Source organism: Lagopus muta, chromosome 12 (assembly GCF_023343835.1).
Source record: "Lagopus muta isolate bLagMut1 chromosome 12, bLagMut1 primary, whole genome shotgun sequence".
In the NCBI taxonomy this organism is placed as follows: Eukaryota; Metazoa; Chordata; class Aves; order Galliformes; family Phasianidae; genus Lagopus; species Lagopus muta.
The window spans coordinates 15,042,735-15,055,272 of NC_064444.1; the positions used below are offsets into that span (position 1 = coordinate 15,042,735).

Genomic DNA, 12,538 nt, shown 5'->3' on the forward strand with positions numbered 1-12,538 from the left:
TTCCCATCAGGAAAGCGGCCTATTTCGTTGCACAAACTTCTTTTCCAATACACATTTGCCCAGGAACAATTCTGCATCTTTACACTTCAGCTGTAGCTCATTAGTGCCCATAGTTGCTCCCAGTGGTCCCTCCGTTCAGTGAATATCATAGTGCATGTGCGTTCAGCATACAAAGTACCCATGTTCTGAACACCGTGTTTCTGCAAGTCAAGAGTGGTGATTTGTAAGGAGCATCCACGTTCGTGTCTTCAACACTGTGTCTGTTTGGGGTTTTAATACACTGATGTAAAGATGAACGTGTCTGTCATAAGAGTGAAGGAAAAACAAGGGTGTTGATGTTGCTTTAATAATCCCTTGTGCTGCTCTCCCCTCCTAATGGTAAGCAGCGCCTTGCCAGCTCAGGCCAAGGATCTTTGTAGCTGTTTTGCACAGTGCTGGACAACAGCAGGTACCGAAAGTAGAAAATGGTTGTAAGAGAAGCATAGACTGATTCTCTCTCTGGATACTGATCCAGCTTTAGTGATCTGGGGATAACGGTTTCTGCTGCAAAGATGTTATCTTTGCATTTAATTATCCTGCACGGATATTTTTCTGAGTGAAATTATGCGATTATTTTTTACGTGCGTTGACTCTTAATATTTACAAAATCTTCTGTATATTAAAAAAAAAAAAGCTATCTCCTTATCTCCTTTTACTATTTTTCTTATGTGAGTAAATAGCTAAAAGCAATTCCCTCAGTAAGTTTATTTATTCAGCTATGATTTTATACAGTTCCATTGCATCCTCCTACTGTGGTAACTTTTCTGTGCTGAGCAGTCTGTAATGTAATCATTCTTCAGAAAACCTCATTCCATGTCTTTGGTAGTGGTGTTTGCTCTTCTTTCTTCTAATTGCAGTGTATCTGCCTTGAGGAGAGGAACCCAAACTAGTCCTTGGTGCTTCAGCATCTAACTATAGACAAGCATCACTGTGCACTGAGGAGTTTGTTTTTCTTCCTAGGTTGAATTTTTTGTTAAATGAAATGTAGAAATTGTCCTGGATGATTTTGTTAATTATTGTTTTCACAATCAAGTAGATGTCTAGCCTTCAGGCATAGAAGTGTATCTTCATTCAGCTGTGTGCACCATAAAATGTATTCGGTTTCAAGTGAAGTCCGATGAGAGTTTATTACCCATCACACGGAAAAGAATGAGGATATCTATGATCTTGTTCCTAGGCAGAATTCTGGTGCTGTGGAATCGGTGTACATCCAAAGGAACTTCAAGTATCTGTTCTAAATTGAGATTGTATTCTGACTGGAATGCCTTGGATACAGAAGATTTATGAAGAAGTAAATTTCAGGAGCTGGGCTAACAATAGTCCTTAAAAATCTCTTATCCCTGTGCCACTTGGCAAAGAATGCATTGTTCCACATATGGCAGCCTATGCCTTGCTCATGGGGTAAGGAAGAAGAAAGCTAATACTAATTACAAGGGTAGTTGCATACACTGAGCTGTATAACTCAGGCTGGATATTGAGCAGAACACAGGGTCTGTAAAAGTTCTACGGGATTTTTTAAGGCGTAAAGGATGATCTTTGGTCATCTGGGGAACCACATACAGAGAGCTGGTCTGATGTGTGCCATTGCATAGGAGTGACTGAAAACTACTCTGTGATTGCTATGGCTTTTTAAACCCAAGTACTATTATCAGAAATGTTTTTATTTCAGAGCTGATCAGTTGATTATTCCTTCCCTAAGGACAGACAAAAAACTGCTTAAATCTGTTTCATTCATCCGGGTGAGGTACTCTCATTTGTTTGTGTGTGTGCCCTCTGGTGGCACAGCACTGCTATCAGGCCTGTTGGAGGGCTGGCTCAGGGGTACCCCGACACTGGTTTTCTTTAAGTCTTATGGTACCCATGATGGAACATTGCAGGAGAAAAAGCAAGTGTCCTGATGCTGAATTACTTCAGGGTTGTTTGTATAACCGTTTCAACCACCTACCCTTCAGTTCAGTAGTATCTACGCTCATCTTCACAAGTGTTTCTAGACCCCAAGTTTGAGATTGATTTTGAATGTTCTTCAATTTTGCAGTTTACCTGCTGGTTCCCTGGGTGGAAAATAATCAGTAATGAACTGGCATTTCTTTTTGCACGAATTTGGTTTCTTCTCTAGCCACCATCTCCTGTCTACTGCTGAGGTGGGAAAGGCTTGAAAAAGCAACAGGTAATAATGACTCTTAGAGGTGTCAGAGTGAAAAGTGCTTCCAGATAAAGTCTTAATGTCTGTGTGGATTTACCTGCATTTAAAAATTTTGCGGTTATTTTCATTCCAAGATGTGAATGTGAAAGTGCAGGTGTGAAATAAGCCAACTTATTGTGTATAGGAAGTAGAAAGAGGCCATGTGTAAAGAGTAATAATCACTGGGAAAAAAAAAAAAAGAAAAAAAAAATTATATATATGAATCTATATATGTGTAAAAAGAAAAATATCATTCAATAAAATGATGCCCATGTATTTTAGAAGATATTTCTAACAGCTGTGTAAAAACATTAATTCACATAGGGGATACAGCTGTAGGTTACAGACTAGCACACTGGATGGAGGTTAATTTTCAAAGAGTGCTGCTGAGTAGGCACTCTTGGGTGCGGAGAGTTTACCACTGATGTGATGAGTACAAGAGGCATATATTAGGCAGTTACAAGTGGCTTTCTTCATGTATCCTTCTTCAGCTTCATAAGAGCTGCTCGGTCTTCTGTTGATACCAGGTTGTAATGGTAACAGTACCTAATGATGAATGATATTCCATAGTGTATAAAGAATTGTTGGTCCCTTTCTTCTTCAAATCATCCTTCGCAGTCTTTTCTTTACACAAGATGCATAACAGAATGGGAAGCTGTCTCCAGTTATAGAGAACTTTATCAAAACCTCCTGTTCCTCAACAGCTACTAATGCACTAAGCTTTGTTACCTTAATGTTTTCCAATCATTAATACTGATTATTGAAGGTTTCATCCCTGTTAATAGAGGGCACGTTTTAAATTTTAGATCATTAACATTTAAATAGATTTTAATTGTGAAATGTAACAAATTTATTCAAGTAAAGATTTAGTTTCTTCAATTAATTTACATTTATGCATTGAGATCTTTCACTAAGGCTATTCTCATAAAACTTTAAGGGTCCCAGAAGGATCTCTAGTTTTTAATCTGTTCATTTTACTCCTTCTTTTTTCTACATATTATGCCTTTAAAATTGCTGGTCTTTTTTCCACATAGTACTTAACAAAACATTTATTTTAATCTTTTGGGCACAGTTTTGTTCCAGCAGATTTATATAAATAATGATGTGAAATCTAAAGATGTGTGTGTGACTAGATTCTAAATTTGTTCTACAACTTTTGGAATTGATCATCATCTCCATTATAATATACAGAAAAAAATAAGTGCCCAATGATGGAACAGACAAATCGAGCAAGGAACCAATATCTGGGAATACTGCTCCATCCTCACAAGTTTCAGAAGCCCAAATGCAAACAGGTAAAATGAGTTTGATATTTTATCTCATCCCCCACTAGCAAATTCAGACAGATGTGTTCTTATGTACTCCTTTATCTCAGTCTGGTATTTCTCTGGAAGTATATTATCTAGGATGTAGCTACTTCACATATATGTAGCATATGAATATGTAGGATAAGTTTCTAAAAATTCATGCATATGTATGCTCCCAAGTAGATCACTGGAGAAAAATCAGGTTTGTATGTTACTATATGTTCATCGTGTTCTGTGAAGTAATTTTCTGCATTCCTTAATTCAACGTGCAGAACCATAGACTCAAGGGATTGTAGAAAATGGATCAATCCTTTAAAGTTTTTAAGTTGATATCAATTCAGAAAGATATTTCAGGGACATCACAGCCAGACATTCTGTGGATGTAGGAAAAATAAAAACTGAAGTAATCGTTGAAGAGGAACTTGAGATCTAAAATTTGTGGGTTTTTTTTTTTTTTCCTTAAGATAATAAATATCAGTGTTTTGGGAGGATTTTGCCAATAAGGGTCGAAAAGCTGAGAGAAAAGAGAAGGAAAAAATGGAAAAGAAAGGGTGTGAGGGGGGAGGCTAGTAGTCAGTTGACACAAAATACGATGCAAAGGACTCACTACTGGAATTTACTAAACATTAAGGAACAAAAGTGTATACATTTCTGGGGGGTAACCTGACTTGTGCTACAAAAAGCAGCTTTACAAAAAGCAGTAGTGTTTTTCTTGGTAGTGATTTATTCTGTCAGGCTATATTGATTTTAATTGTGTAAAAGGTATGACAGAAAAAACAGAAAAAACAGCAGCTTCAGTGTGATGCTGGTTACCAACTCGTGGTTAACAGACTTCTGGGTACAACTGTTGGCTTCAGTGCTGGCACCAAGCAGAATTGAAGTTATTGTTTGTGGGTGAGAGAAACTCATTTCAAAGTGTGGTGTCCTGGTAACTGGGGGAGGATGTGGAAATCTTCACTGGATAAATTTTTACTTTCTGATAGCAGTCTTCTATATGAAAAGAAAAAAAAAAAAAAAAAAGCAAACAAAGCTACAGAGCTTGAATTAATATGCATAGAGGAAATTGAGCTAAGCTAGAAAGGGATGAAAATTACCTCAAAGCTTAAAAACAGTAAGAATTCAAAACAAAGGATATTTCCCCCACAGACATAGAGTGTTTTATAAAACAAGTTTTTATTTAGCATTTCAGCAAAACATTTGCATTTCCATGTTTATGATTCTACATCTGTCCATCACCAAACACACGCATGATTTTATGCCTTTGAGTCTGAGCTTAAGACAGAAGTCAATCTGATTTCCAAGAAGGAAGGTCTTTCATAATAGAGCATCTTGTTAGTATTGGGCTTCTGTTAATGTGAAAATAAGAATATTTACTGCATAGGGACTGAGTTCTACCCATAAAATATCTATGAAGGAAATAAATATTGTAAAATGGGAGCAGTGAAGTTGTATTGGCACTTAAAATGAGGTCGGAGGCTGGTTCGTCCTTTAGAAGTATCTGTGTTCTAATGCATATGGACTGCATGCACTGAACCTTTCGAGACAAAGTAGCTACTGTTACTTTATTGCAATAATAAAAAAAAAAAAAAACATAGGGTATTTTATTTCAAAAGATCTTAAGATTTCTATAAATAGTAGTATAGAGTTCAGTATTATGAGAAAATGAAAGTTTTCAGAAAGATGATTTATTCTATCCAGACCACATGGCAAAGGCACCAGAATAACATCTGCCTGGCAAGTTAATTCATACTGCTTTTAATGAAGACAATCTCTTTAAAATGAGCAAGAAAAAGCAGTGCTTCTGCAAGATAAATGTATCTTTTTTCTGGTTGAACCATGCCTAATATAAAAATATGTAAGAGTGTCTTTACTTAGCCTTAATGCACCAAAAGAAGAGACGTGCAGCATGACATATGTAGAGGACAGGAGCTCCTACAATCTCAGCAGCCTGCTGTCATCAGCTAGGATTCCTGTTGTTCTAGGTTGCATAAGGGAGGCTGAAAGATACCAAACCCTTGTACCTTATATCAGAGATGTTATGTGATCTATCATTTCAAGACAGGCTACTAAGAATAATAGGACTTCCTATTAGTCCTCTTTCCTGCTTGTTTACAACAGCAACAGCGAGAACGCAGACCTGCTTCCTGACTTTGCATAATCCCCTCTATTGGTTTGTGCCTTAAGAGCAGTGTTATGTTCTGGCTTTGACTTTTCTTTTGAAGATTATTGATTTTTATACATATTCAAAGTGTGTACTTTGCATTAATTTTCTGTACATATTAAGTCCCTGTTTGTGATGTCTGGATGCATAAAAGAAAGAGAAGAGCAGGTCATTAACAAAGCACAAAGGAAGGGATATAGATTTTTGAGGACTCTGGATGAGAATTTCACTCGTGTCCAGTTGATGTATACTGAGTACCTGTGATTAAATGTTGGGAGATCTGAACTTCCATTGACCTTGCTGGGAACTGACATTGTTTCAAGTGTGTCTCCTACCATTTAAGCAACGCCCAGGTTTCTGCCCCAAATTACACATAGGTTTGTGTAAATGGGTAGGTTGAATAGTTTGTACTCTTTACTCAAGTTGTTCTGCCTTCAGAGCTGCTGATAGATTAAACACGTTGTGTTTTGCTATCCCTCTGAATTTGCTGTAATTCAAGATTTAAATTCCAAGGCTCACAATGAGAGCACAAGAGGTGTGGTTTATCAGGGAGTGGCCCCCTTGAGTTAGACTGGAATCTGATTGAACTCCTGCTGTTTCTGGTGTCAATAAGAAGATCTCACAGGAAAAGTCATCCCTAGATGCTGTGGAATTAAATATTCTTTTTAAGCAAATGGTAACTTTATAGTTATATGTATGTACACATGCAAAGTCAGCTGTGTGAAGATGCAAAAATTGGTGGCTGAATTTCCTTGTGAAATCTTGTAAGGGAACTGAGATTCTGCTGGATGAGGGGAAAACAGAATGATAAATTCAGATGTTTTGATACTAATTATCTAAGAGACTAATCAAGAAGTTAAGACCTCTGGAGAAGTCAAAATTATGTGGATTTGAATATTTAAATAATTTCCTTGGTACTGAGAAGCTGCAACTTCTGTCCTGTCTAGGTTCTCTTCGTTGTGCATGTGTGTTAATGTAATTAGCTTTTCATTCTTTTAACGTTTAATTCAGGTTCAGTCATAATTTGTGGTCTGCAGGTACCAGGGGCTTCCATTTGAAATTAATGTTTACATCAGCATTATTCTAAAAAAAAATTCAATATTATCCTTCACAGTTTAATATAAAATAGTGACATGCTTCTGTATGTCTGCACCAAGCTTTGCTCATCAGGTTGTTGAGCCTCCATCAGTCTGACCTAACAAGTAAACAGAAATGAATCAGGATACAAAAAATTGCCTTTAGCAAAGTGGAAATGTACCTGTGAAACCTACACATTATCTGCCTCGTGATGGTAGATATCAATTTCAATGTCTTCTGCCCAGTTACAGAAGTCCATACAATTGGCTTGGGAAGCCACACATGGTAAGATGAGCTCTGCCAAACACAGTGTGAACAAATTAGGTAAATAGAAGTTAGGATTCATTGCAGATAAAAATGTACAATTGCTTCTTTCTTCAAGTGGTACACTAATGGATGATATTTGCATAGGATATGCTTGTAATGGAAATACATCGATCCAAAACAGTATTTCTTACCAATGCTATTCATAGTTTTGCATTTATGTTTGGGTTTTGATATTTTAGCCCTTTCTGTTTAACTTGTTTGAATGAAAATTAGATAAATTTTCCTTTCTTTCTGACCTAAAAGAGTTCATTCCAGTCTTTCCACTGAACTTGCTGTTTTGATTAGTCCCCTAATTGTAGCTCTAGTGAACACGTTTGCATGGGGAAAGATAGAAATAAATACTGTATCTCTTGTGCAGACTGGAGTCTGCTAAAAATAAAGCACAGACTCTGATTGCTCTGTTATGACATGATTTCTGAGTCCAGCCAGTTCAGACAGGTCTGCCTGAAACTGTAATCAAGCTGATTGTATTGCATTGGTATTCTAATTTCAATTTGGAATTTTGCTACATAATCTCCAGTAGGTTATGTCTAATCTTTGAGACCCAAAAGCTTTGTATAAACTCTGGATTTGCCCCCATGTGTCTCTGCTAAACTGAGATGTGTCTTCTGGCTGAGTTTGCAGAGACATTAAATTACTGAGTAAATCAATACAGCGTCGTTATGTCACTGTATCTCCTTCAAAGACCAGCTCAAATTTTGTATGCTGTAGCTTTGATCCTTTTCATTTAATTCTAAGTACACTTGTTATTATAGTAACTGTTGTTTGTATGTTATTTTAGCTTTTTACTTAAGTAGCTATTTAGCAATTTAAATGAAAATGTAATTAGGTTACATCTGTTTTACATGCATGTAATACCACGCAGATGTAAACTTATATTAAAGACATATTTTCTTTTTGGCAAAAAGACATAAAAACAAAATTGTAGCAATCATGCAATACATCTTTTTTTTTTTTTTCTTTTTTTTTTTTCTTTTTCTGATAGTGCACACAAGATGTATTCCAGTGTTTATGTTGTGATGGCAACAGCCCTTTCTATTTTTACAAGAGGCAGCACGGGAAGCTAACTGATACAGCCGCGTATTTTGGTTGTACAAAGACAAGTTGACTGCTATTCTGGTGTAAATCCAATGGAACTCTGTTGTTAAAATCTTTACCAAACTCATCAAATTCAGTAACTCAGTCTTTTTGGAGCCAAATCCCATTCTAAGGGTCTCCACAGAAATAAAGAATCTTTGTAGGTTTACACCGTTATGAATGAAAGTGATATTTGGCTTTCAATAGCTTTATTATAAAGATGAACTTCCTGCAGCACTGATCTCACAAGGTGCTGAGTGCCTGCAGCTATCGTTGAGTTTGATAATTTTTTATGCCCTGAGATAAGAGATAAAAGCTGTGGATTCAATTCCAGCTCCCTTTGTATAGGTGCTGTAGTACTGTCTTCTTAACACAGACTTTTTCCTGCCTTGTTTGCTCTTTGCTTTTCTGAAAGTGGGCTCTTCCAGGCTGATTCCTGCTCTGTGCTTGCACGCTGCCTAGCATGATTTTGGGATTGTGAGACTGGTGTAAGGCAAGCTGGGAGGGTAAACAAGATAGGGTACCTGGCATCTCCCTACTGATTAGAGTCTTGTAAGCCCTCACAGTTTCTTGGTAATAGCCAATTTGTCTATCAGTAGGTTAAAAATACTGTGCCATTAGGTTAAAAATACTGTGGCATTAATATGTTTATTCTGTAGAGTAGCACTGTTTTGATGGTAAGAAATGATTTGAAACCTGTGTTAGTGAGACTTACTAATTTAGCATTACCTTTACAAGCATAGGTTCAAGCTAATTCATGCATTTTACCTGTGGGAAAGATGTATTTTAGGAGACTATTATTGTTTAATCATGTATTTAAGATCAATAAGTTTGCCTTTTAAAGAATAATTATTCTCTAAACTTAAGAAAAGTCTTCCATTCTTCCATGTTTTCCATATTTCTTTCGTGTGGATGTTTGGTAGCCTGATTCTGCAGGCAGATGAAGACTGAATGGAGACATTGTACAGTGCTATAGTCAGTATAAATTTAAGTTTATCCCTGTTCCTCATTATTAAATACTTTAGTGCTACATTTTGCTGCTCTCAAGGGTGAATTTGATCCAAAGATTGTCTCAGAATAATATTCAAACTGGTCGTTTATTGCTAAATTGATAGGAAGCCAGAGAGATTTGGTGTTACAGTATTGCTTGGTCAGGCCTGCTAGTTTTGCTACAGTTTGCATTTGTTACAAGGCTTGTATTTCAGTAGTGTGTAACTTGATTGCTTTGTTTAAATTAACTAAGACCATGGCTTATCCATGAAAATCCACTGTCCAGTCTAGGCTACAAAAATATAATTAAATACTTCTGTAAATATTAACAATTTCCTAAAATTTGCATAAACGTACAGAGCAATTTAAACATGGTAAGGTCTTTTCACATACACAATGCTTCTATTCCATGGTCATCATTTCATAGAATTTATCTTCTGTTTTTGTGCTAACCGAGCTGGCCCAGATCAGTTTGAGGCATAATGGTGCTCTCAGATTTCTTCCTTGCATCGAAAGAGGAGGTGAGCTCTGCACAGGGGTGCCCTGCTCACTTCTTATGGCAGCTCCAGATAGCAGAGGTCTATGTGCTGTGCCTGCTCCTGGGCAGCCCTGTCTGCCTGTATTACAAGCAGATTGTGGCTGCTCTGACTGGCGAGGAAGGCATCCCAGAGATGTGCTGGTGAGGCCCATGCTGCTCAGGTGCTTGGTCTGGAACCCGCCACTGTGCCAGCCCTGCTCCCAGGTGTTCCTTCATCTGTGCTGTGTTGCAAAATAAAGATACTGAGCACGTTCTGTATTTCTAATTAGAAATAGCATGTCTGTGGCAGCAAAGAATGCGTCTTCATGATTAATAATTACGAAAGCATTTGAGGTAGCGTATGACATATTCCATGTTACTGCAGTGCTCCTTGCTGACAAGGTAAACGAGTGTCTGTTGTGACTGCCAGAGTGGGGAAACCACACTGAAACCTGGACTCAGGATCAGATCATGTTTTGCTAACAAAACAAGATTGATTTATTGTGTTACATCAGGGTTAGATGGACCTAGTACTGCTTCACCACATGCTATTTCATTCCCTTGTCTACTAAGTATGCAAGTACAAACAGCTTTAACACAATTCTTTACCTAGAAACAAGCCTGAGGCTTCATCCAAATACTTTTAGCATATGAAAATTGAGCTGCTTTGAACTTGTATGTTTTTGATAACTGCTTGGTATGCTTCCTGGAGGATCACCTGTAGGCTTTTCTTTCCAAATCCTAATCCCTTTGATTAAGTGCCAGGACAGATAGCTCTCATTGAATAACTCCAGTCTCATAATTCTTCCTTCATTCAGGGTTGAAAGGGAGCTGCTCAAGCTTCAATAGGTAAATCCTCAGATTTAGTAAAAGTAATTCAGACACTTAGAAACTGAAATTGTTTTATTCTGAAACAGGGTTCAGATAGGCTACTGAACATTTACATACCACTTGCTGCCAGAAGCTGCAGGATGAGAAAACAAAACAATTTTATTTATATATTTTTATTTTTGCAAGAAGGATTAAGAGTAGGAAAACTTTGAGAACCAGACTTTAAAAGACAACCTGGCATGGAAATGTAGACCCAGAAATAGGAATACAGTTACTTTGCTTGACTGCTCGTGTTTTGTTTTTCTGCAGGATCAGACTGTGGTGCCGGGCTAAACATTCCATTCCTCCCTTAGCCCTCCTTGTTAATAACCACCAAAATAGCGAGTGTGCAGGGGAAAAAGTCTCACTCTTTTTATCTTTACAAGCATGCCTGCTGGGAACAAACCTGAGCCAGGTCAAGATGCTTCTAGTTAAGTGTTTGTGGCAGGAAAGTGTGGCAGGAAATAGAAATAAACCTGTTAGCTGCTGGTATCTTGCACTAAGAGGTAGCTGTTGCATATACATCTTTGTACACGTCAGTTGGTGCATGTGCGTAATAACAAAGCCATGCTGTCTTTACAGGAGTTATTGTTCACCTAGAAAATAAGAATATTTTCACATGAATAATTTCTCTTTGTTAATCCTGGTATGACTAGAATAGTTAAGAGAAACTCCAGTCTGTTCATCTGACACTGACTTTCATAGCTGCTTTAGCCTGAGAAATGGCACCTTTAGTGGAATGCAACCTGCTGAAATAACAGATAAAATGGAGCATTATAGCACAATTTCAGAGAACTAGCCTGTTCTGTGAACAAGAGATGGTGCTTGCATTGATTATAACCATACTTTGCTAGATTTGTGCAAAAACAACTGGGTGCCCAACCACGCACCTTGGCAGCTGTAGATTTTCAATTCAGTCTTAAAACTAGATGAGTCCAAAATCCCCCTGTAAAAATGAGGTTGGAGTGAAACTTACTATGGTGAACTTCTCTGCCTCCCTTATATGTTGCTGCCATGGAAGGCTATGATGTTATTTCTGCAGCTCTTTGCATACAAATGATGCTAGGCATTTGAATAGACTTGTTACCATTAAAAAAAAAAAAACGTTTGTTCTGAATTACAGACCTCAATAATGAAATCTAAAGAAAGTCAACCTCCATAAATCCTGGGAAGTTCTTACCTTTCAAGGGAAAATGATTTTTCAGCCCGTTCTTTCTCAGATATCTTGCTTCAAACAGGCATAACAGTCCCTCTCATTATGAGTCAGCACTTAGCATTATATATGCTCCTAGAGGAGGTCGTCAGTCTAATACGGTGAGGTTTTGCAAGTTCTTAACTCTTATTTTTTGATTTCTTGGCCAATTTGGTAAGTTAATCCAGTAGGTCTTACAATTATTATTAGGGCAGAGACACTTTGAGGGTTCTGGTTAATAGGATAATAACAAAAGTAGTTCGGTTAAATAAACTTTGAAGCAGAAAGCCTGAAGGCCTCTTGTTATTGCCTCGTTAACAAGAAATGTCGTTAAGTTATTATTACTGTCCTGTGGTGGTTCTCTCTTATCACTCCTGCATTCTGATCAGCAAGGATAGTCAATGAAATAGCAATAAATTTTAAGAAATTACATGTACCTTTGCAGGACTATAAATTAACACTGAAAAGTGAGATTTAATATTTGAGCATACGCTTTTGAAATGGAGAAAGATTCTGCGCGTTCTTACGACAAAGCTTTGGAATGAAAGCAAAACTTTATGACAAATTTTATTACACCTGTAAATCTGAGAGCTTTGCTATAGTTTTTAATTTTTATTTTGCCTCTATAACTATTTTTATACCCTTTTTATAGTTGACTGGTCCAAGGTTTAAAATAAGTTCTACTGGGAGTCTATGCCCCATTAGTCTTTTATAATAAAATGTGGACCTGGCTAAAATAAAACATGATGCCTTAAGAGCAATTAAGAATGGACTTCTGTAGATAACTGTAACATGAAAT

At 37.2% G+C, this 12,538-nt stretch overlaps 1 protein-coding gene across 3 annotated transcripts in view; it reads left to right on the plus strand.

Annotated features, from left to right (window-relative positions):
• Positions 1-12,538, plus strand: part of FTO (FTO alpha-ketoglutarate dependent dioxygenase) — a 224,546-nt gene that overhangs the window by 125,647 nt on the left and 86,361 nt on the right. The window contains exon 9 of one of the 3 annotated variants that reach the window (XM_048958924.1): positions 3,413-3,451. The exons of the other annotated variants lie outside the window; for them this stretch is intronic. Within the exon in view, the coding sequence (XP_048814881.1) occupies positions 3,413-3,422 (10 nt within the window). The 3' untranslated portion in view covers positions 3,423-3,451. Of the gene's footprint in view, positions 1-3,412; positions 3,452-12,538 lie in introns of those variants that run through there. 3 annotated transcript variants of the gene reach the window in all.